This window comes from Scyliorhinus canicula, chromosome 12 (assembly GCF_902713615.1).
Source record: "Scyliorhinus canicula chromosome 12, sScyCan1.1, whole genome shotgun sequence".
Taxonomy (NCBI): Eukaryota; Metazoa; Chordata; class Chondrichthyes; order Carcharhiniformes; family Scyliorhinidae; genus Scyliorhinus; species Scyliorhinus canicula.
In genome coordinates, this window is record NC_052157.1 from 12,037,163 (window position 1) to 12,062,222 (window position 25,060).

The window sequence follows — 25,060 nt, forward strand, 5'->3', positions numbered from 1 at the left end:
AGTGCACTAGAATGATTAGGGAGTAGGTTGATTTGACCTTAGTTTCAGACTTGATCGGCACAACATCGTGGGCCGAAGGGCCTGTACTGTGCTGTACAATTCTATGTTCTATGTAAGTATAAAGTTACTGGGAAAAGCCCCTAGTCGCCACATTCCGACACCTGTTCGGGGGGGCCGATACGGGAATTGAACCCGCACTGCTGGCCTTGTTCTGCATTACAAGCCAGCTAACTCGCCCCATTACCCTCCCTCCTCCCACTGAATCCAGCCAGCTTTACCCTACTGATCCCCCACCCCTTAGCCTTGCCCCACAGAAATAAGTGACGCCCTCTCACACAGCCACACACCCTTGAGCATAGTGGATGCCAGGAACGAAGGTGCATTTGGACATCCTTTAACTCAGTTATTTGGGGTTCTATTGCTCTAAAAGAAAAACCTGACTTTCTGCTGCCAAGGACATTGAAAACAGTTGCAGGAGTAGGCCATTCAGCCCTTCGGGCCTGCACCACCATTAAATATGGTGCAGTATTCAATTTGGGGCAGCACCATAGGCCAGTGGTTAGCACAGTTGCTTCACAGCTCCAGGGTCCAGATTCGATTCACGGCTTGGGTCACTGTCTGCGCGGAGTCTGCACATTTTCCGCGTACGTTTCCTCCGAGTGCTCCGGTTTCCTTCCACAGTCCAAAGATGTGCAGGTTAGGTGGATTGGCTATGCTAAACTGCCCTTAGTGTCCAAAAAGGTTAGGTGGGTTTACTGGGATAAGGTGGAGTTAAGGGCTTAAGTAGGGTGCTCTTTCCAAGAGCCTGTGCAGACTCGATGGCCCGAATGGCCTCCTTCTGCCCTGTAAATGCTATGATTCTGTGATGTTCACAACTCTCAGAAAATAAGTTCCTCCTCATCTCCGTCCTGAATGGCTTATCCTTTATTCTTGGGCTGTGGCCCCTAATTCTGGACGTCCCCAACATCGGGAACATTCTTCCCGCATCTAGCCTGTCCAGTTCCATCAGGACTTTATATGTTTCCAGGAGCTCCCCTGTCATTCTTCTAAACTTCAGTGAGTACAAGCCCAGTCGATCCAGTCTTTCTTCATATGTCAGTCCTACCATCCCGGGAATTAGTCTGGTGAACCAACAAACCTGCTCTGTATTTGCAACATTTTAAATTTCTTTTAAAATTCTTCCCTAAAGAAAGACAATTTCAAACCGCTTTCCTGTTACATGTGTAGCTTATTTGCTTTTTCTGACTATGCATCTCTAACCTCCTGCTCCCTTGACATGTTGTTCGTTAAATGCACCACCACATGGTTCTGCTACTGACTCACACAACCCAGGGACTAAAGTCACATTGTATGCTAATACCAGTTCACTGATTAACACAACAGCAAGTCAAAATTCCACCTTGCGTGCATTTTTACCAGCTGACTCGCACACAATGTGGTAACCTAGGCGCTAAAAATAGCAAAGAATTTCAATCACTGGGCTGGGTCCAAAGTTCTGTGCAGAGCTCTGACGAAGGAGTCTGGGACAAGGGAGGATAACCTTAACATGGGAAATAAACCATTCTGGAGTGATGTCAGGAAAAACACTTCTTCACACAAGTGGCGGTGGAAACCTGGAACTCTCTCTGCTGGGGGTCTCAAAACTGAGAGAAATCATTTTGCTAAGTGAGGGCTCTAACAGGTGTAAAACTGAGGCGGCGATGGAGTTATGATGCAATTGAATGGCAGAATACATGTGAAGGGTTGAGTGGCCTTCTCCTATCCCTTTATTCCTTACTTCCTATGTTCCTAGGAGTTAGCTCATATCAGCTGGGTCAATGGTCAGGAACATCACAATTGGGTTTCCTGTTGTTTCCAGTCTATTGTTGAGGGTGGGACAGGCAGGAATAATTGGCTGCCTCCCTCCATCTACTGGCTTTAAATCATAGAATTTACAGTACAGGCCATTCGGCCCATCGAGTCTGCACAGGTCCTTGGAAAGAGCATCCTACCTAAGCCCACACCTCCACCCCATCCCCACAACCCAGGAACCCCACCTAACCTTTTTTGGACACCTAGGCCAATTTATCATGGCCAATTCACCTAACCTGCATATCTTTGGACTGGGAGGAAACCGGGGCACCCGGAGGAAACCCACATAGACACGGGGAGGATGTGCAGACTCAACACAGACAGTGACCTAAGCCAGGAATTAAACCTGGGCCCTGGAGCTGTGAAGCAACAGTGCTAACCACTGTGCTATTGGGCCGCCCCTTCAAAATTCCATCTTCCTTAAATGAGTACTTTGCCACAACCCACCCAAGTGGGCCCTGCTCTCAATTCAGTCCACTCTTACCCCCTGTGCATAGGCATCGCGCACAAACTCCGAGGTCCAGCCTGATTTCCACGATTATTTCAAACGGTGGGCTGGATTCTCAGTTCCCCAGCCGTGCGCTTCTCGGCCATGCGCCGTTCTCTGGCAACGGCATTTCATTTCCCACCGCTTGACAACAGGATTTCCCATTGGAATCACCTCACGTTGGCGGAAACGTTGGTGGATAGGGCGGAGGATTGGGCTGAGGTAGAGTGGACTTTCAAAGGGTCGGTGCACACTCGATGAGCTGAATGGCCTCCTGCATTGTTGGGGTTCCATGATTCTTACATAGCAAAAGTGAGATTTCTGTGTCTTAAAAATTGAATCTGATCATTTGAACAAACAAATTTAATCTCAAAGTGAACTATGTGAAGAAGGAATCTCTTTTCTCCCACACTTATTCCTCCACATAATAATAATAATCTTTATTGTCACAAGTAGGCTTACATTAACATTGCAATGAAGTTACTGTGAAAAGCCCCTAGTCACCACATCCCAGCACCTGTTCGGGTACACGGAGGAAGAATTCAGAATGTCCAATTCACCGAACAGCACGTCTTACGTGACCTGTGGGAGGAAACCAGAGCACCCAGAGGAAACCCACAGACACAGGGAGAACGTGCAGACTCCACACAGTGACCCAAGCAGGAATCGAACCTGGGACCCTGCAACCCACCCACATATTCAATTCCAGCCTCCTGACTCCATCTAAACTATTTATGAATAGATTCTAACCTGTAGCTCATCCCTGGGTATATGTGATTCACTATTCTGCAGCTATTCATTTCGGGATGTCTTCCATGTTTGTAATGTGTATGATTTACTTACGATTCAGGAGCGATGTAGAAGTGGGCCAGTGTTGACTACTGGGAGTGCAGGAACAGGACTGGAAGAAACAAGTGAGATGGGCAGGAGACCAGGGTGTGCTTATGGAGAAAGTAGCAATCTTGGCGAGGGGTGGGGTAATGAGGAAGCAGATTGAAACGAGTTCGGACAGCATTCTGGAGGATTTGTCTTTATTGAATGGTCAAATCAGAGCGCCCTGCAAAGGGATTGATGGAGAAGTCACAAGGTGATAAAAGCGCAGATTATAGTTTTGGCAATCAAGGAGGAGAGATGGAGGCAGAGATGGATCAGGGAGGACGCAGCAGTGAGGAAGAGGTTGAGCTCATAGTGGAGCCAAACGCAAAGGATCTTCATCTCTGGGCTAAGCAAATATAACGCGGGTAACAACTTATCTTCCTTTACTATCTGTACAAATTGTCCTCAATAGATTAAAAAGGACAAGGCCAATGACAATGACATTTATTGGACTAGAACCAGCTGTTGACATGCTTGCAATGGCCACGTTTAACCATTTAATGGTAGCAATCAGTGCTGCCTGCTGAATAGGCTTTTCGAAGCAAAATGCTGAAACTGCCTCGTACCTTGTCAAGCAGTAATAATCCAATGTGATCTGACATCCTCCAGCCTGAAAATGCCCTTTGTTAACACTAGTTATCAACATTAGCAATTATCAACACTAATTAGAACAATAATCTTTATTAGTGTCACAAGTAGGCTTACATTAACACTGCAATGATGTTACTGTGAAAATCCCCAAGTTGCCACACTACGGCACCTGTTCGGGTACATAGAGGGAGACTTCAGAATGTCCAATTCACCTAACAAGCACATCTTTGAGACTTGTGGAAGGAAACCGGAGCACCCGGAGGAAACCCACGCAGACACGGGGAGAACGTGCAGACTCTGCACAGACAGTGACCCAAGCCGGGAATTGAACCAGAGTCCCTGGTGGTGAAACAACAGTGCTAATCACTGTGCTACCGAGCTGCCCTAGTAATTAACTAGTTTACACAACCAATAGCCTCCATCATCACTCAGTGCTATCCTACAAACTAACCAATTTACCAACTTCCAACTTCATAATTTACAACACTGTGATTTAAACATTCCCCAGGTTGTTTGCACACTACTGCCTTAAGGAATAACCAAAAACCCATTAGAAATTGGAAGCGGGAGATGGCTACGCTGTTCTACGTGTCAAGGATGGAAGGACAATCTACGGGAGGTGTTTAATTCAATAAAGAGATTTTGGTGGTGGATAAAGATAAATTTAAGTCCTTTGGTGAGAGAATCCAGTACAAAGCAGCATAATCTTAAAAGTTATATCTAGGCCATTTAGGTTTGAAATCAGGAAGCACACTTTGACACAAAGGATAGGATGAATCTAGACCTCTTCCCAGAAGGTGCCAGCAGTCATGTTACTCTCAAGGCTCAGACCAATTGATTATTTGTCAAGAGCATTAAGGGATATGGAGCAGGTGAGCAACTGAGCTTTAGGTACAAGGTCAGCCACGATTTTGTAAATGACTGATCAGGTATCCCTATATGTTCTTAAACTAGATCTTCACCTCTGGGATCTGCAATCAAGTCCAACCTGAATTCACTTGCCTCAGAAGTCTTCGTCACTGGCTCAATGTATCCACTCAATGAAACTTTAATCCAATTACCAGCTGGCGATGACCTTCAGCATAAAAACACTTCACAATTGGCACATGTAATCAGTGAAAAGATAAGACTGCATGATATTTACTGGATTTGATTCCATGCCCCAGACATGAAAACACAGTGACTATCACATAATACCAGCCAGTTACCTACTGTAAATTGGCATTCACACAGAGCGTCAGATGCCACAAAATGGGGAGTCGGTGAGCTGTGTTGGCTGGACGGCCTGTTCATGATGCGGAGCGACACCAGTACTGGTTCAATTCACATACCAGCTGAGGTTATTCATGAAGGCTCCACCTTCTCAACTTTGCCCCTCACCAGAGGTGTGGTGATCCTTAAGTTAAATCACCACCAGTCAGCTCTCAAAGGAGAGAGCATCCTCTGGGACTGTGGTGGCGTTTCCATTTTACAGATATCACACAATGGGGGACACTAGAAGTAGAAGTAGAACAGTACAGCACCGAACAGGCCCTTCGGCCCTCAATGTTGTGCCGAACAATGATCACCCTACTCAAACCCACGTATCCACCCTATACCCCTAACCCAACAACCCCCCTCCCCCCTTACCTTTACTTTTTAGGGACACTACAGGCAATTTAGCATAGCCAATCCACCTAACCCGCACATCTTTGGACTGTGGGAGGAAACCAGAGCACCCGGAGGAAACCCACGCTCACACGGGGAGGACGTGCAGACTCCGCACAGACAGTGACCCAGCCGGGAATCGAACCTGGGACCCTGGAGCTGTGAAGCATTTATGCTAACCACCATGCTACCGTGTTGCCCCTTAACTACTGAAGCATTTTGTTGGGCAGTGATTATACATCTGCCCTGGGAGCACTTGGCTCTGACCTCTGACCCCCCCCCCCCCCCCAAGAGTCGTAGAACATAATCAGTTTACCAGCTTTAGCTCCACAAGCAAAATGAAGAGATCCGAATCCTGATTCTGCAATTGTTGATGAAGCCAAGTTGATTTCATTTTTATCCCTGGAGCCAGAGATTTAGGCCAATGGAGGAAGGGGTGGGGGATGGAGAAGCTGATGCTTTTGGGATCCCAAAAGTCATTGAGTTTCAAATAAGTTCTCAACTTCTAAAACCAAAATAAAACCTACCAGTGGTGGCTAGTTTGATTTGCCATGAAATCAAACAGAGATCCCGTAACAGGTCCATCAACTCCGGGGAAAATTCAAGATGGGGCGGAGTATGAAAATCAGGTCACAATACCACCCAGCCTGACCGCAACTCAAGAACAGGCCTGTAGAAACCAACTATTTTCTAATACACCTGATAGGTAAAAGATAGCTATTTAGTGTAAATATTAAGCCTCAGTCTTTAAATACCCATTTTACATTCACTCATAATCTCAGGCCATCTCAAAACATAGAGACACAAAACAGCATAATTCCATTATACATTAAAGCAACACTTTTACTGAGCTAACAAATACATTTGCAAGACAGTTTGACACTCTACTTGTGCTGTACCATTTATCAGATCAGGGACATAGCAACACCATCGTAATATGAAGGCACCATTGTTCACAACACAGATAACAGCTAAGTCAGCAGAAGTCCAGTTTAAGCTGCTCGTGATAACAGCACAGAATTGCATTCCATAACATGCACAAGTATTCACATGAAACATTTAAAGCTAATGTTGCACATTAAAGATTGACAGCTAACCATCAAATCAAACTCATTTGATTCTAACCCAAATCAATTAGGATGACTTAGAGGTGTAGATAGATGGCTAAAGACTGATGATTTCCTGTAACTGTGAATGTCCGTACGGCCATCTTTATCCCGATCATTCTATACTTTGATCTGAACTATTCGCTATCTCTATTTTTCACTTTTCCACTCTAACTCTTGAAGTAAATGCACGCTGTTGTGCCATAAGCAAGAAACCATTTCTGTATTATTTTAAAAGTTAAATTGTGTACAAGTTGCTTCTCTTCAAGTCCTTTTTGCTAGCCAGACTTTTTAGAGAATAAGATTTAAGTGACTCTCAATTATAATAAAATAGAGGCAATAAACAATTATTGTTTGCATCCGAGAAGTTTTAACTCAAATTTCTACTGAGTTTTAGTGTCGCACGTTCCTCACTAATTCCGCATGGTAGATCTCTTACAAGGTCTCACTGCTCAGTCCAACGCTAGTTTGCCACTGCCTGTTCCACTTGGCCACCAACAGTCTGGGAGTGCCAAGCAATTCTGGACCCTATCTGCAAATCCCTCAAATCTGCATTCCCTGGGATAGCCAACTGGGCCCAAACCAAGGTAGACTCAGAAAAGTCCAAAACTGGGCCCAAACCAAGGAGCCTGCAGCAGAAAATGCAAACGGACTGCAAGTCAATAACGTTGTCTACCTTGGTTTGGGCCCAGTCCAAAGATGTGCAGGTTAGGTGGATTGGCCATGATAAATTGCCCTTAGTGACCAAAAAGGTTAGGAGTTATTGGGTCACGGGGATAGGGTGGAAGTGAGTGCTTAAATGGGTCGGTGCAGACTCAATGGGCCGATTGGCCTCCTTCTGCACTGTATGTTCTATGTTAACAGCAGGACATGCCAGTATTCAAAACACCCATCTCAATTCAGGTATAGACAAATACTCGGGGAACTGGCCTGTTTTGTTTGCCTACACAACAGCCTTCGGTACCTCAAACTCATTCATTGTGAAATACAGAGTTATGTGGTTTGATATAGGAATTTACCACGTCACTGTAGTTTGCTTTGCACTGCCTGTAATAATAAAAATAATCTTTGTCACAAATAGGCTTACATTAACACCGCAATGAAGGCTGGTTTAGCTCAGTGGGCTAGACAGCTGGTTTGTGATGCAAAACAAGGCCAGCAGCGAGGGTTCAATTCCCATACCAGCTTACCCGAACAGGCACCGGAATGTGGCGACTAGGGGCTTTTCACAGGTAACTTCATACCTGTGACAATAAAAGGTTATTATTATTAGTTATTCTTAGTTACTGTGAAAAGCCCCGAGTCGCCACATTCCAGCACCTGTTCGGGTACAGAGGGGGAATTCAGAATGTCCAAATTACCTAACAGCATGTCTTTCGGGACTTGTGGGAGGAAACTCACGTAGACACAGGGAGAACATGCAGACTCCGCGCAGACAGTGACCCAAGCCGGTAATCGAACCTGGGACCCTGATGCTTGAAGCAACAGTGCTATCCACTGTAGTCACAAATTAAGACCCAAAAGTTCTAATATCCCCATTTCATCATTCCATGTGTTGCCACATCTGATGGATGCTAATAGCGGGTTATAATACCCACAATAGGATGTGGGTTTCACCCTGCCTTCAGTGGCAGCTTGCTGCACCGAAGTGTGTTTGTTGTGTCCAGGGTTCTATCGGACATCCCAAGACCCGGCTGGTGTAGCGAAGACCACATGCGGTTGAAACCAACATGTCTGACAGAATAATAAAGACAATGGCCGATTGTTTGAAAATAATTTATTGTCCAACAAACCACGCGGCAAATTCATCCAGAAGGTTACAAATCTTTCAGCCCTCCAATCAGACTGGTTGAATGTGACAGGCGGACGCTGGTTGAAAGTAGTGAACAGCAAGATTAGGATTTACACCAGGAACTCTTGTCACGACTGGGGGAGCAACAGAAGTGATGTCCCATGAACAAAACCTGTGAAACGCAATGATGGTGACTGTGTGGTCCTTTGTGGGTGAGCAATCTATGATGGGCCAAGTGGTCTTCCTCATCTACTTTCGGTTATTTGTGAAAAGCAATTGCAAACACATACAATGGAACTCATTCCCTTGCTCTCCTGAAGGCACCAATTGACTTGAGTGTCGGTTGCGGGAGCCCTGCTTTCTCACAAATAAGGCAACTTGTCATCAAGCTATTCATCAGTGGAAAGCCTCACTTCTCACTGCAAACCCAAACGTCCCCACACATTGGTCGGGTTGAAGGGTCGTCGTGGGGGGGGGGGGTTTGTTGTTGTCAAGGGAGTAGCAAAGAGGAGCGGTAACACTGGTTGATGAGTTTTACACCTTTTTTCACCATGGGGTGCTTGATCAATGGTAGCATTATAGTGTCTCCCAACCCCCCCCCCCCCCCCCCATGCCAATTTGGGATCTTCCGGGTTGCTCTGCTTCAGACCAAACCATCATGATTTGACAATGCTGCAAAGCAACGAACCAAAAATAAAACGCAAAGAAAAGGTAAACGGCACGTCAAATATAGATAGCAATATCTATGTACCTCTCAGAACAAATAAAACATGCAAACTACAACAGAAACTACTAGAAATTCTTATCGATCATCCAACTATGGTTGATAGTTCCTCCTGCCTGAAGGACTTGTTTTGAAAGAATTACAATGCGTTCCAAACCAGTTTTGTAAATCTTCAACTAATGTTTAGAACGGAAAGAAAAATGTAGACCGCACTGAAGTAAAAGTAAAGTTGCCATAATCCCAGATGACCATAGCTGCTTTCCCCTTTGAGGGGGAGAGCTGACTTGTGGCGATTTAACCTGAGGATCACCACACCTCAAGCGAGGGGCAAGTTTGAGAACGTCGGGCCTTCATGAGTAACCTCAGCCGGTTCGGGAATTGAACCCACGCTGCTGGCGTCGCGCTGCATCACGAACCAGCTGTCCCGCCAATTGAGAAAAAAACCCAACAAAAACACATAGAAGTACAAAATCAAAGATGCACAGGCAGTGGGTAAAGCATTGCTGTAGCAGGTTCCATGAACTCAGCTAATGAAGTATGTTTGAAGTGTAGTGCAACGTAGGACATGAAATGAAATGAAATGAAAATCGCTTATTGTCACAAGTAGGCTTCAATGAAGTTACTGTGAAAAGCCCCGAGTCGCCACATTCTGGTGCCTGTTCGGGGAGGCTGGTACGGGAATTGAACCGTGCTGCTGGCCTGCCTTGGTCTGCTTTCAAAGCCAGCGATTTAGCCCTGTGTGCTAAAGCAAGTTTCTGCACAACAGGATCCTACAAGCAGCAGTGTGATAATGACCAGTTCAGCTGTTTTTAGTTGCTGGTTAAGGAATAAATCTGGGCCAGGACACCAAAGTAATGTATCCACCTCCTTTTTAGCAAAGTGCCATTGGATCAAGTCTGAGTCAGAGGAATATGGGCTTAATTCCCCCTTTAGAGACACAAGTACTACTCAATGGTCGGGCCACAGCTGACACCCAAAAAAACTTTCCATTGAGGTAACATCTCAGCAATGCTTTGAAACTCTCAGCATGCAATGAATTATTTGCCATTCAACGGCTATGTTGTCGGGAAGCAGAGCAGCCATTTTGTGCACAGCGAATAGCCTCACAATAAATGGTCAATTAATTAAACTGCTTTTCTTCGCCCCTGTTCTTCAAATACCGCAACGGCATCTCATCTTCATTGGAGGCAGGTGGTGAAGTCAGGCCTCAGCTGAAGAGTGGCCTCGGAGCGTACGCTTCCTCGGTAAAAGGGTATCACAAAAAAAGGATTGCACAAGAAATAAAACGGACAGGGTGATGCACAAGAGGAATCCCCGTTCTAGTGGGGGACCAGACCTTTACAAAAGGAGGAAAGGAAATTGGGACAGGGAGTGCTGCGGCATATTTTGGGGTCCACATCCAAACTCAACAAGCCATTTAAAGCAGCAAGAGAGCAGGTTTCACTCCGCCGTATTTCTTCCCCAGCCCAGTGAAAGGGCGGGGTCTCCCAACACCCAGCATATAATCACAGCAAACTCCCACTAAGTGGGCAATGTTTCACAACATTCAACAAGGTTTTCAGACCAAGGGGCCATTTTGTCGCAAAATTACTTAAAGTTGTAGTGCAATTATTTTTCCTTCAGTTTTCCACTTGAGCCCATAGCTCTTTGGTATAATGCAGATACATAAACTAGACAAAGCAAAGCTGGAACATGGAATACACGAGAACATGAACCAGTTATAAAGACAGTGAGTTAGACAGGAAATTAGTTAACACAAGGCGAAAATCGAGAGAGAAGACCGGGATTAGAGAATTTAGCGGGGAGGGGGCTAAAATGAGCCAGGGAATTTCTATCATTAATCCACAAGATGACGGATTTAATTTACGATCATAAATAGAATCCAAACAGAGCCTTTCTCGCCAACCCTTCCCAAAACTTGAACAAAGCACTTCATTAGCCGAGGTGAACTGGCGCGGTACACTTACTGCCATCTCCATCATGCTTTTGTTAGTCTGAATTATACTGTCTAGACAGCCTCGGAGCAGACATTTTGTCAAGAACCCCTCCCTCATGTGACATCATCAATGGGGAATGGCTCCCACAAATCACTGCCTCACTGATGATGTCACAGGGGAAAGAAACAAACGTTCTGCCTTCATTTAACCTGCAACTCCTTCCAATACAGGCCTCGCGGAGAAGGACCACCACCTGCTGTTCAGCTCTGGTGATCTTCCTGTTTGGGGCCTCGAAGATAAGTGTAAGGGCTGGACTCCTGAGGAGATAGCAACCGGAGGGAGGTTAGTAACACCTGCATTGTGTCCCAGCAAGAGTTAGCAGATAGAGTCACCATATTCAGGTGGAAGGGAGAAAAGAAATTGATCACATTAACGTTTTTTGGAAAAAAGGAGCAATCTGTAATTGTTCCATGTACGAACACAACCGTTATCCTAATAGACAAATCATCCACAAATTTAAATGTCAAGGCAAGTGAAATGAGTTAGCACCAAGCACTACCAGGTTAGATGTGGCAAAGGGTGGATACTGACTGCAGCTCTCCCTCGATTGTGCCCCGACTATTTGCCTCCATCCTGACCACAGGACAGCACCCACTATTGAACATCCCTCCATTTCCGACAACGGCTACCCTGCTCTCACAGAGTACAGTTTGGTACTTTTGACACTTGACCACCGACAAAAGGACTGGGATGCCCCAGGACTCTATTTTCACCCAGGTCCCCAGGGAATAGCAACACTCACACTCCTTATAGCATTTTGGTGGCAAACACCACTATTTGGCGCAGTACCAAGCCGCTCAGTGCAGGAAGATCATGCATCTATGCTGATTCATTAGCAGATCTCAAACCTTTAGCACTGCATTCTTCCCACCAGACCTATTTCATTGGTAAAAGTTAGTGAGAGATTAAATATTTGTTTTGTCGTTCAGATGGAGAGGGAAGACCCAAGAACAATTGAACCATAAGAATGCATCACAGCCACTGGAGTTTAGACTGTTCCAATAGTGTTCATCTCTGCTCCTGATGTAGATTAATAGTTTGTCTGATCATTTACTAATCTCGTGCAAATCAGCAGGCCAATACTGGTCGCCCATGTAGCGATCGATTTCAGAGTTTGTTTCAGAAGCTGTGTGTTCGCGTTCCGTTGCCGACAGCCGATTGTATTGTTTCTTCTCCCACTGAATTTCCACCAGTCGATACAACTCCATGGAGGCACAGGCATCCTCAACTGAACAGTGTCCATCTCTGCCAACCTGTCACAACAAAAGGAAATCATGGTCAATAAAGAAGAGGAAAATATTGTCCTACCTCCACCTCCGATCCGAACCAAAATTCTTCAACATCTGCCCCGCAGGGCATAGTTCTGCAGCTACCAAATAAAACCCCCCCACCCCTCAAATCACCCTGCCCAAGTGCCAAAGTTGCATGCACGGGGCTGGAGAGCACGTGGCGATAGACACGTCAACCGCGAGGGGCATCACAGCCAATCCTACCCCGCTTTCACCAGACACCCACATCTGTACAGATGTCAGCAGCAGTCATCATCAGGAATGGGAATCATGCCGGATCCTTTCCCCTAATCAATGACACCCCACCATCCCAACTATTGTTCTGCCCCCACTATCAACATCCTGTGGTGTTACCCCAGACCAGAAACTGAACTGGATAAGCCACATAAATACTGTAGCAGGTCAAAAGCTAGGAATCCTGCGGTAACTCAGCTCCCGACTCCCCAAAGCTTATCCTGCCTAAAGGAAGAAGAGGCAACCCCAGCTTTGTACCACGGGAAAAGACTAAAAGTTCACAAACATTACATAGGGCGGCTTCAGGTGCTGCTGCATTAATGAGTTCACTGCCGCTTGGTCAAAATCCCGGAACTCCCTCCCCAACACCACCGTGGGTGTACCTACACTGGAGGGTCTGCAGCGGAAAAGGGCAACTAAGGATGCCCTTCTCAAGGGCAACTAGAGTTGGGCAATAGATGCTGGCCTAGCGCCGCTACATCCCTCAAACAAAGAACAGAAGTCAGTTATAATATGCTGGACTGGGGGTGTAGCAGAGTTGGAGCACACAACACATCAGAATGGCGATAAACCATGGCTTCCTACTTGACTGAATCCCCCCAGCTAGCTGGGAACATCCATCGATGACTGCAGTATGAAGGAGGCATGCGCTATGCCATATGAAACTGTACAAAAAACCCAACATAATTTGCCTTTGGATCATGATTCAAACTGTGTCCACATCACGGCCAGTTGCTGACTAAAGTGCAGTCACTGTTGAGTAAAGGCTATTGATTCCTCCTCAATAGCTACATAGGGTCCCAGTTTAACTTTCCATCTCTTTCCCCTCCCCTATCCGCAAAGAAATTTGGGCACCGCCAAGATAGAACCCCACCTCTGACCCGAGCTCGCCCACAGTCCCACCTCACTACTCCTAACAGGCCCAGCTTCAATCATCCCCTCATCCCTCACTGTAACTGTACCACAATCCCTGTCAGCAGAGAATTTGTGCTCAAGTCCTGGAATGGGGTATGAACCATTGCATTTCAGGCTCAGACACACGAGTGCTCCCGACGGAGCCACGGTGGACTCACTAATGGCAGCACCAGAAGCCACCCGATGTAACTTGTGTACACTTTTAATCCTTTCAGCTACAAGGCTGGGGTCACCTCTTCTTCCTCCTTTTGGCAAGTTGGTTGATTCTAGTTTCCAACACCCTGGGCCAATAGCTAACCCCAGTAAACAAATCTGCTTCTGCGTCATTTGTTTCTGCAGTAACCAGGCGGTTATATATCAGCTGAGTTTCAGTTCCTGATTATGTCGGGCATGAACTAACTAGTTTCATGTGTAATGCACCACATGATGCAACTCTATAATTACAGCAGCTATGGGAACCAGTTAGAGCATAAAGGCTGGTAGATTGAAGGTTGTACAATATGGGCGTGATACAGCGGATCAAAGTTAAAGGCCGATTTTAGGGCACGTTTGACAGGGAGTTTCACAATGGCCGCGCCGGCGAGATCGCAGCCCATATTCAACAGAATGAGCCCCCACAAAAATCTTGATATTATTGGTTCCCTCATCGTGTGATTCGCGCCTCAGCTGCTCGCCGCTAACAAGGAGCTGCTTTTAAGAGCTCCCACACCACTCACTCCCTGTTAATACACAAGCCGTCAGCACGCAGACCTGCTCCTCCTTTTGGGGATGGCAACCGCATAAGACTTCTCGACGATGTGGATGAGAAGCGGGGCACCCTGTTCCCACAAGGGGCTCGGAGGACTAGCAGCAGGGTCAGCAATGCCACCTAGGAGGCAGTCGCGGCGTCTGTGAGGGTGGGCAGCACAACTGGGAAGACCAACGACCTCCACCGAACTGCAAAGGCAAGTTATCACCTCTCCTGGCATCAGTTCCACTTGCCACCCCTCCCGCACAAACTCCCCACATCCGATCTTCAAGTTTGTTCCTCACCCTGGCACCCACCAGCACATCCTCGTGTCCAGGTTGTGGTGCCTACCTGCTATAGACCTGCCTGAACCATCAAGCGCGTGGCTCACAACGTCCTCTCTTTGTGAATGGGAAAGGGCCAAAACAGGGGGAGGAATCCCAAAGATTCGAGGCCGCACCACCCATGAGGAACAGGCCTGGAAATCGTGGGGTTTACAAGGAGAGAGCAGTCACCAAGAGCAAGGTTGGCTTGCACCAGAGTGGTGAGGATCCACTGCCCCTTCACCCAGATGACTTGACAAAATGATCCATCCCTCTCACTGATCCCATATCCATTGTCTAGCAATGGATCTCCATCTGATGAGGCCAGGCCATCTGGAGTAATATACCACGCCACCTCCACACACACCCCCCCCACCCCCCTAAGAGAACACCTCGGAGGAGAGATCATTGGAGATCCCCAGTGAGGTGTCACAGCTGTCACCCACACCTTCCACCAGCGCAGAGACAACCACCTCGATGGCGAGACACCAGTGGACAGGTTCTGGGGCACAATCCGGTGATCTGATGCACATCAGGTGATGGCAGGACCATTCAAGGGAGACGGCAGTCGGAGGTTTGCTGGGTCCCAGGACACAGCTGGTTCTCTCAGAGTTGACACAGAGAATAGGAAACAGCCGTGAGGTTCAGGAGGGGGTGTAAACGACACTCCAGCGACTGCAATGTCAATTTGAGGAATCCCAAAGGCTTCAGGCACAGGAGATGATGCCGGCAATGCGTGGCATCGAGGCCAATACTGTTCGGGTGGAGACCGCAGTGGAAATCCTGGAGAATGACATTGAGTGGTGGTGCTTAAGACATGGCTCAGTCTGTGACGACCATGGCCGAGGGCCTCAACATCATGTTCTAGTCGGTGAGGGACATGTCCCAGACGCAGAGGGAGATTGCCGAGGCACGGCAGAGCCTGGCCCAGTCACTAAGAAGCATTGCTGAGGGCGTCGACACCATGGTGCAGACAATGGGTGCCTCCAAGACAGCAGCACCAGATGACTCAGGCCTCTGGAGCTCATTTGAGCTGCTCCTCCATCCCATGGAGTTCCCCAGGGCCCTACAGGTGTAGTCAGGAAGCAAGCGCTGGAAGCCAACCCGGGGTCTACCACCAAGGAGACTACAGCGGTCTACAGTTCTTCAGAATCCCCCCCCCCCCCCCCCCCCGGCCACAGGCACATCTCAACGGAAGCAGGCAGAACAGGATGGCATGGTGATGCCAGTGACATTGCTAAGTTGGTCAGGGCCCTCTGGCTCCAGGTCCTCCAGAGGATGTCTGCCAACAGCATCAAAGACCGCAGGGCGCAGAATGCAACAGGCTGCCTCCACCTCGGATGTGCATGCTGGGGACACACCTAGATGTAGCAATAAACCACAAAATTGTTGCTACCTTCTGCAGCATCTGCTTGCCTCGGCTGCCACAAGCACAGCGAGGCCAGGCTCCACGGGATCAACACCAACAAACATAGTTTTATCTGGAAGGATTTGTAGAAGAAGAGAGACTGACAATGCTAGAGCTTCCATCCCGGGACCCTTAAATCCCACAAGCCTCCTCCACCACTTACCATGACTGTCCTGTCTTCTCTCAGAGTGCCAGCCAATGAGCCAGTTGTGCTGGCAAACCTCACTTAGTACAGATGCTCTCACAACTAACAAGGCTGATTCCTCACTTGAAACAGCCTTCAGCTGTGAAGCTAGAGGCTGCTCACAGTTCAAGGGAGTGAAATTGAATTTCAGGAAAGAAGCTGCAGCAGGGCTCTGTCCTGGGAGAGTTTGGTAGGAGACGGGCTGCAGCCGTGCTTGCCCTGTTATGGGTCTCCACAATATTTAAAGATGGCTTGAAGGACTCACAGACGCAAAGCGCCTAACTCCCCCGGTCCAGGGGTTTCTGCTCCCCAACCAAGCCCAACCCGAGGGGGTAATTCCCCCCCCCCCCAACCCCACTGGGGCAGCAGCTCTGGTGCTGTTGAGCTGTAAGCCAGAAAATGGAAATGGCTACTCATCTCCTCAGAAGTCTTTGCGCTAGTATCGTGCTTTTGAAAAGGAGTACTAAACGACGTCCGCCTGACCTCCCGCTGGGGAATCGGATTAACTCCCAGGAGAGAGGCAGCACGGTGGCGCAGTGGGTTAGCACTGCTGCCTCACGGCGCCAAGGTCCCAGGTTCGATCCCGGCTCTGGGTCACTGCCCGTGTGGAGTTTGCACATTCTCCCCGTGTTTGCGTGGGTTTCGCCCCCACAACCCAAAAATGTGCAGCGTAGGTGGATTGGCCACGCTAAATTGCCCCTTAATTGGAAAAATGAATTGATACACTAAATTTAAAATTAATTAAAAAAATAAAAAAAAACTCCCAGGAGAGCGCTGCATTTGACTTCAATCTCGTTAATGAGATTGAAATGAATGCAAATTAGGGTTGATGATATTCTCGTCATTTTCGTGATCTCAAATGACGAGTCAAAATACAAGAGGGAGATAGAAAACCTCGTGGAGGAGTGCAATGGCTATAATCGCTTCTCAATGTCAGCAAAACAAAGGAGCTGGTCATTGACTTCAGGCGCAAAGTGTCGTCCACACTGCTGTCTGCATCAATGACGCGGAGGTGGAGATGGTGACAGCTTCAAACTACGAGGTGTTAACATCACCAACAATCTGTCCTGGTCCACCCATGTTGGCGCTACGACCAAGAAAGCACAACAGCACCTACACGTCCTCAGGAAATTAGACATGTCCACAATGACTCTTACCAATTTCTATAGATGTATCATAGAATGCATCCTATCTGGCTGCATCACAGCCTGGTGTGGCAACTGCTCGGACCAAGACCACAAGAAACTACAGAGTCATGAACACGGCCCAGTCCATCATGCAAAACCGCCTCCCATCCATTGACTCTGTCTGCACCTCCCGCTGTCTTGAGAAAGTGGGCAGCATAATCAAAGACACCCCCCCAACCCAGACTATTCTTTCTTCCAACGTCTTCTTTCGGCCTATCGGGCAGAAGATACAAAATTTTGAGAACACACACCAATAGATTCAAAAACAGTTTAACGTACCAATAGATTCAAAAACAGCTTCTTCCCCGCCGTTACCGCACTCCTGAATGGCCCTCTTATAATCTGAACTGATCTTATAGACTGAACTGGTCCTTTTACGCACCTTCTCTACAACTGCAGCACTATATACTTCACCCACTGTAGCACTATATACACTGTATACTTCACCCACCGTCTACGTTCATGTACCTTCATGTATTTATTTATGTTTGATATTTTCCTGTATGGAGCAATCTGCCAGATTTGTACGTAGAACAATACTTTCACTGTATCTCAGTACATGTCACAAGTGACAATAAATAGAAATCGAACCTAGATTCTTCCTTTTTGTAGATGGTCATTGCCGAGCACTTTTGTGGCGTCAATGTTCACAGGATTTACAGTGCAGAAGGAGGCCATTTGGCCCATTGAGTCTGCACCGGCCCTTGGAAAGAGTACCCTACTTCAGCCCAAGGCTCCACCCTATCTCCGTAACCCAGTAACCCCACCCAACCTTTCGGACACTAAGGAACAATTTAGCATGGCCAATCTACTTGTCAGCTCAAGTATGAATATTGTCCAGGTTTTGCTGCTTTTGAACATGAACTCCTAGAATCATAGAATCAACGGCACGGAAACAGGCCCTTTGGCCCAAACTGGTCCATGCCAATCAAAAGCCCATCTAAGCTAACCCTATTTGCCTGCATTTAGCCCATATCTTTCGAAACCTTTCCTATCCATGTATCTGTTCAAATGGCTTTTAAATATTGTCACCATGGTCTGTATCCGAGGTGTCAGGAATGGTGTACATTGTGCAGTCATCAGCAAATATTAGCAAACATCCCCACTTCTGACCTTATCCTGGAAGGAAGGTCTTTGATGAAGCATCCGAGGATAGTTGTGCCTCAAGTACTACCTTGAGGAACTCCAGCAGTGATGTCCTCGGACTGAGATGATTGACCTCCAACCACCACAACCATCTTCCTTTGTGCCAGATATAACACCCAGAGCAAAGGAATCAGTTGGTTCACATACTCACCTGGATGTTTTTACCCAGAAGCTGTTTGGCCAGATTCTTCAGAGACACGGATTCTCGGTCAGGAAAACCAGCCTTCCTCTTCAACATTGGGACCTTACTTGTGTCCCGTGTCAGAGATCTCGGATGGAAATACTTCAGTGCTTTAAAGTCATTGTGCAAAGCATGGCCCACAACAATCTTACCCTTCAAGATCTTCATGATCTAAATTGAAGCAGAAATTTAAAACGGTTAATAATCTTTCAGATTTACTATCTCCTTCCCAAGTCATTAAACATTCAAACTTGGACATACAATGGCTGTTCCGGTGTCATCAGGAGAGGCGGTTGTGTAGTGGTATTATAACCGGACTAGTAACCGAGAGTAATGCTCTGGGGACCTTGGATCAAATCCCACCATGGCAGATGGTGAAATCTGAATCCAATTAAAAAATATAGAATCAGGAATTAAAAGTCAATGAGACCACTGTCATAAAATACCACACGGTTCACTAATGCCCTTTGGGGAAGGGCCTGATCTGGTCCACATGTGACACCAGATCCACAACATGCAGTTGACTCTCAAATGCCCTTTGAAATGTTCCAGCAGGCAATTCAGTTCAGGGGCAATTAGGGATGCTGGAGCGAGCAATGCCCACATCCCATGAATTATTATTTTTAAATTCCCTACCCAACAGCACTATGGGAATCCCTTTACTACATGGATTACAGCTCATCTTCTCAAGAGATATGAATAAATAGATATTGTGAGTGATATCAAGAATAAATCAGATTTTAAATTATTTCCATTTGAACATGTCTTTATAGTGTCTTTACACCCTGCAACATAGTCCATATTTCAATTTCAAAGCTCTGTAGAAGGATCTTTTAGGCCCAAAACATTAACTTTGTTTCGCCCTCCACAGATGCCGCCAGGCCTGCTGAGTTTATCCAGCATTTCCTGTTTCTATTTCCGATTTCAATGATTGTGCTACTGACCACAGGGAAAGGCTGTGTTTAGTTTCTTGAATATAAAAATGGCAACAGCGTCTCCATTGCAGCACATCTCTGACCCGACTTCAACCACAGCCCACAGACCTACCCAACTATCCAAACCAGGCCTAGCCTCAAATCATTTCCTCATCCTTTACTGAAGATGTACTCCAATCCCTGACCCATCTACGAGAGAAGTCACAATAAATGCCTCAAATTACAAACTCCTCTCGCAAACCATGTCCAGTGTTAGTGTCTGATCAACACCATGATCATTTGTCTTAGTTTAACTCGATGTCAGATGTAATTATAATGATGCCGCCTGCTCAGTTTGAGGGTATTGCCACACTGGGATCTGTTGTTTTCTTTGAACAAACCCTTACACTGTCCTCAGTAACCTTTCGGAAAGGTTATAGCTGTTTCTCGCGCACTTCCCACAGATGCTCCTGAGTATTTGCAACATTCTGGGCCGAATTTTCTGAGTGGCAATCACCGTCAGATAGTCAATCCGCTCCTATTTATTTACCTTGCACCAGAGCTCCAGACTTACTGCCAGATAACAGTGAAAAGAGTGTGTATGATTCAGACTGCTGGACCAGTCTATCCTTGTCAGGAACCCGGACACAAGCAGGAAAGAACAGATCACAGAAAACATTAGACAGGGGATGGGAGTGGGAGATGGGAGCATGTCTGCAATCACCACTCACTTGTTTAGTCTTGATCACAATGCCCTAGGTGATTGTCAACTGCACGATTGGCCCTACGTCACTTATCTCCTGGAGGTCACAGACCCCCAAACTGAGAACCACTGTTGTGCTCATTGAGAATTGCCATTATTCACTTCTTTAATATGAAAGGAATCCATAAAACGGGGAATATCAAAGGTGGTCATTGGTGTGATTAGACTTGCTTTTACATTGCACTTTCAAAACCTCAGGACATCCCAAAATGCTCTTTAAAAGGGTACTTTTAAATGGTGGCAGCTGTTGCAATGTACTAAATGTGGCAGCCAATTTGCACACAGCAAGATCTCACAAGCAACAACATAGTAATGAGTAGATAAATCTATTTTAGTGATGCCAGTTGAAGGTTAAACATTGGCCAGGACACGGGGGAGCACTTCCACTCCCCTCTGTGAAAGAGCATTATGGGAACACTTACATCCGCCCAAGAAAGCAGGCGGGATCTTCGATTCATGCTTCAGCTGAACGATGCCATCTCTTGCTGTGCAGCACTCCGTACCAGGCAAGGGGTGTCAGCCTGGATGGAGAGAATATTGAACCCATAACATCCTGACTCAGAGGGAAGTGTGCTATAAATTGCACTCAAGATTTTTAAGACATTTTTAAATGTTCAGTTAACCCACCTCCTTCTGTGCAACATCAAATCCAATTGCGTTCACCATGTGCTGCTTTCGGATGCCACTCCACCTGGTCCGGTAGTCGGTGATGGGGTGCCCTGGTTTCACATACTTGTCGTAGATGACATCGCCCTGATAGTTAACAATGCTGCACCTGGCTACCTCGTTAACACGGCCACAGGGGCCCGTGCCCACCATCTCACAATCAATCGCCAAATATTTGGCAGGCTTGGAACAGAAGTGTGGTGGGCTTGCCAGGCAAGAGGCAGAGTCCACACGAGTCAGTGGGGCTGTCCTTTGTACAGAGCGAGCTCTGCTGCTCGGTTTTGTGGACTTTAGAAAGAAAGTAAAGTGGCTGCTTTCAGCTTCAGGCTGGGAAGCACCAGGCAAGATGGAGCGATTTATATTCTCATCAGAAGCGCTCGGCCGCTCGGTGTCCCAGGAATGAGTAGTGTGGTTTAGGTTACTGGCACTCGGGCCACTTGCTTGGTCAAATGGTCCTTCCATCTTTTTGAACCGACTCAGTTTCAGGATCCCTTTCTTTTCCAAAAAGGCCTTCCTTTCCAGAAAGCGCGCATGCCGCCGGCTAGGCTTCTTCTTGCGCTTCGCAGTCCGTCCACTGGGACTAAGAGTCTCGCCGGACGTGCAGTGGAGGAACTGGGTTGAGCTGGAAGACCCTTGGAGCAGTCGCCTAGAAGATGAGTCCTTGGAGACAGGGGAATCCACTCTCTTGCCAGCCACACTTGGCATTCTTGGAACCTGCAAAGACAATAGAAAGTCCTTTATCATGGGGAGGGTCACAGCAATAATTTAACAGAATCCTGACACTTGGCAGTTCATCGTCCAGCGAGATCTTGATTTGAAATGCACCACCCATTGGGGTGGAGTGGATTGGAAAGACTAAAGGGGCGAGCATTCCACCCATAATCAGGATTCACAATGCCTCAGCCCTCAAGTCAGGGAAGGATATGTTCAGAGTTTATTAAAGAAGCTCCAAAGTGCTCCAAATAGTCACACTAAAATTATCGATTTCAAAACTATCATTTTATAGTTTGAATTGATAGGTTAAATATTTTGTACTAAATTGACAAAGCAATTTACCTGCATTATTAGAAACCATCCAGATTAGTTAAGTAGATGGCGGTAGACGGCCTTAATTGTGAGACAATTAAAGAATAAGTAATTCACTAATTGATATGCAAGGAAGGCTTGAAATGCATTTTGGAACACAAGTTTATAACTTTTATAATTATAAACACATTAACACTCGATTATTTATACAGATTCTAAAAAGGCAATGAGAATTTTAAGATGTGCCCTTCTCAGGTGGTCAGAAAAAAAGCTAACGTGACTTTAAGTTTAACCTTGATGTTAGGAGTGAATAGGCTGCTATTCAAGGTGTTTTATCTTTAAATGACAAGCAGCTATATTAATCAATTATTGGTCGACACTTAGGCTAACTAAAGATAAGAGACACATCTTAAGAAGTCTTGTGTAAGCTAAAATCCAATTTCATTATTGACAAATTATAGACTAATTTTTCAACACTTGACTAAGGTGGACTTTCATTGTCTTCGAGGAATAAACAAAGGAGTCCTCAGAAACTATTTTGGCAGAGAGGTGGTGAGAGAGAAATGTTTACAGAGAGGTGTTGTTTTGCATGGTTTCCAGGTCTGCACTTCACGCCCTGGTCTGAGGAGGGTGGTGAGAAGTTTGTTCAATTGTTTAAAGTTCAGCATTCTTCTCTTACAGTGAATTGACACTTTGTTTTTTTTTTAAATCTTCCTAACATGTTAACTTTTTAAACAGTTAATAAATACTCTGAATTATCTATTTAAATTGTTCCTTCTTGCCGTATGGTTAAGTCTCTGGAACCTGGTATGATTTACCATTCTGGCCGTTGTGTTTGAAGTGGGGCTCCCCTGCCTGGTCAGACGGAAGGTTCCTATGGCTTTAATTAAAGAACAGAGAATACAGGCCAATGATTAGGACTGCAGAGTGGTTAGCACTGCTGCCTCACAGAACTAGGGACCCAGGTTCAATTCCGGCCTTGGGTCACTCTGCATGGAGTTTGCACTTTCTCCCCGTGTCTACGTGAGTTTCCTCCGGGAGTTCCGGTTTCCTCCCTCAGTCCAAAGATGTGCGGGTTAGGTGGATTGGCTACCCTAAATCGCCCCTTAAATTTGCTGGAGATGTGCAGGTGAGGTTCTGGGAATGCAGCGGGGTGGGCATGGGTGTGTCAACGGGTCAGTGCAGACCCGATGGGCCGAATGGTCTCATGTTGCACTGTAGGGATTCAAACAAAAACACCTCAAACACATTAACATTTCTCCTCGTGATCTGTGAGCAATTTTGTCTGTGGACTAACTGCACAAACTGAATAAATTAAATCACAGCTTACATTATCATTTTTAAAATTAAAAAAATTAGTCCAATTAAGGGGCAATTTAGCACAGCTACCCCAGGCATCATTGGGCGGTGGGTGGGGGTGAGACTCGGGCAGACACGAGGAGGATGCAGTAACCTGCATTTATGTAGCGCCTTGTGGGCCATCAAAGCCTGACAGTTTACCCAGGCTGCAAACAATGCGATTCGCACACAGCAAGATCCCACAGACAGCAGCGGGTGTTTGGCCAGATAACCTGGGCTACCCCAGGCCCCTCAGCCCGGCTCCGGGTTACCTCAGTTCGGTGGCGCTCTCCCCCCTCTCTCTCACCGGGCACCCGCTGCCACGTGCCGTGCCTTCCCGTCCCGTCCTCCCACCTCACGCCGATTGGTCCGCTAGCCGCCGCCTTTGGGGGAGGGGCTTCACCGGGCGATCTCCGATTGGCTACTCTGGCAACCGCCCCAGCGCCCCATTGGCCGCTCCTGCTCGAACGTCACAGGAGGCGGCGGCGAGTCACCGCGGCCACAAGAAGCGACTCGGGGCGCTCAGGCGCGCTGGCGTTCCAACAGCGCCGCCCGTGGCCGGAAGGCGGAAAGGCAACACGGGGACGGGTATGGAGTTAAAATAACTCATATAAAACTGCACAGAGTGAAATGTTCAGTTAACGATACAAACTGGTGCAAATTCTTTGTCCCTACAAAGTTAATCAGGACGATGAAAACGTATTGTTCAATCTGCCAAGAAATATAGAATCATAGAATTTGCAGTACAGAAAGAGGCCATTCAGCCAATCGAGTCTGGACAGGCCCTTGGAAAGGGCACCCTACTTAAGCCCACACCTCAACCCTATCCCCATAACCCAGTAACCCTACCCAACCTTTTCGGACACTAAGGGCGATTTATTTTGGCCAATCCACCTAAGCTGCACGTCTTTGGACTGTGGGAGGAAACCGGAGCACCCGGAGGAAACCCACGTAGACACGGGGAGAACGTGCAGACTCGGCACAGACAGTGACCCAAGCCAGGAATCGAACCTGGGACCCTGGAGCTGTGACCACTGTGCTACCGTGCTATAGAAACAGGAATGTGTGAATTACCTCAAGTTGATTTTATACAATGACCAGGATGCAGGCGGAGGTCATTTGGCCCATCACCACTATGTCAGCTCACTCCAAGAGCAAATCTGCTAGTCCAATTCCCAGCCCGCCAACCTGTCCATGCACGTCACCTTGGTTTGTAAGTCTACAGTTTCTCCCTATCTACTCACACTCCGGGTCGCGATCTAACCGAATTGCAACAGTCCCGTGTCGAGCGCGATTAGCCAGGCGTTTCCCAGCACTTTCCCAAGAACCACCACGCCGTCTAACAGGACTTTGTTGCAATCCGGGGTCTCAGCATTGATTACCCCGCCGAGGCCACACTTAGTCCTTCCTCCACTGAGGAGCTCCACTTGCCGGAACTAGCTGTCTCACTCACTCGAACATGCAGATTTGCCAAATACTGATCCCTCCCACAATGGGGTCCCAGGTTTGATTCCCGGCTTGGGTCACTGTCTGTGCGGAGTCTGCACCTTGCCTGATTCGGTGAGATCACGTGAGGCATGGTGAGCCGGGTAGATCCCAGAAGAGGGATCTACCAGCTCCGCTGCATCCCTGTTCGGGCGCAACGCGGCCGTTATATCATGCCCTAGATCTCTCATGATTTTGAACAT

The 25,060-nt window shown here is 47.1% G+C and overlaps 3 protein-coding genes across 5 annotated transcripts in view; 1 reads left to right on the forward strand and 2 right to left on the reverse strand.

Annotated features, from left to right (window-relative positions):
* The window catches only part of LOC119974175 (interferon-stimulated gene 20 kDa protein-like), a 32,705-nt gene extending 20,618 nt beyond the window's left edge, over positions 1 to 12,087 (reverse strand). Inside the window, exon 1 of the mRNA XM_038812881.1 lies at positions 11,042 to 12,087. The gene's annotated coding sequence lies outside the window, so the exon portion shown is untranslated. The remainder of the gene's footprint in view (positions 1 to 11,041) is intronic.
* Positions 8,321 to 23,780, reverse strand: LOC119974173 (apoptosis-enhancing nuclease-like). 3 transcript variants are annotated; one of them, XM_038812879.1, is made up of 4 exons: positions 23,645 to 23,780; positions 20,970 to 21,722; positions 18,636 to 18,836; positions 8,321 to 12,324 (listed from the first exon to the last, which is right to left on the reverse strand). In XM_038812879.1, exons 2-4 carry the CDS (start codon positions 21,711 to 21,713, stop codon positions 12,118 to 12,120), a joined length of 1,152 nt encoding a protein of 383 aa, XP_038668807.1. In that variant the 5' UTR covers positions 21,714 to 21,722; positions 23,645 to 23,780; the 3' UTR covers positions 8,321 to 12,117. The 3 variants fall into 3 exon arrangements, with proteins under 3 accessions (XP_038668807.1, XP_038668808.1, XP_038668806.1); XM_038812880.1 differs by having other exon boundaries at positions 23,680 to 23,753; XM_038812878.1 differs by lacking the exon at positions 23,645 to 23,780 and adding an exon at positions 22,853 to 22,875.
* Positions 11,339 to 25,060, forward strand: part of LOC119974172 (kelch-like protein 25) — a 96,795-nt gene continuing 83,073 nt past the window's right edge. The window contains exon 1 of the mRNA XM_038812877.1: positions 11,339 to 11,353. The gene's annotated coding sequence lies outside the window, so the exon portion shown is untranslated. The remainder of the gene's footprint in view (positions 11,354 to 25,060) is intronic.

What these genes read in the sequence shown, in the direction of transcription:
- LOC119974173 (XM_038812878.1), bottom strand. An exon ending in TTGATGTTGCACAGAAGGAG is followed by an intron (nt 18,837 to 20,969) that starts GTGGGTTAACTG and finishes GCTTCAATTTAG; the next exon opens with ATCATGAAGATCTTGAAGGG. An exon ending in TTCTGGGTAAAAACATCCAG is followed by an intron (nt 12,325 to 18,635) that starts GTGAGTATGTGA and finishes TTGTTGTGACAG; the next exon opens with GTTGGCAGAGATGGACACTG.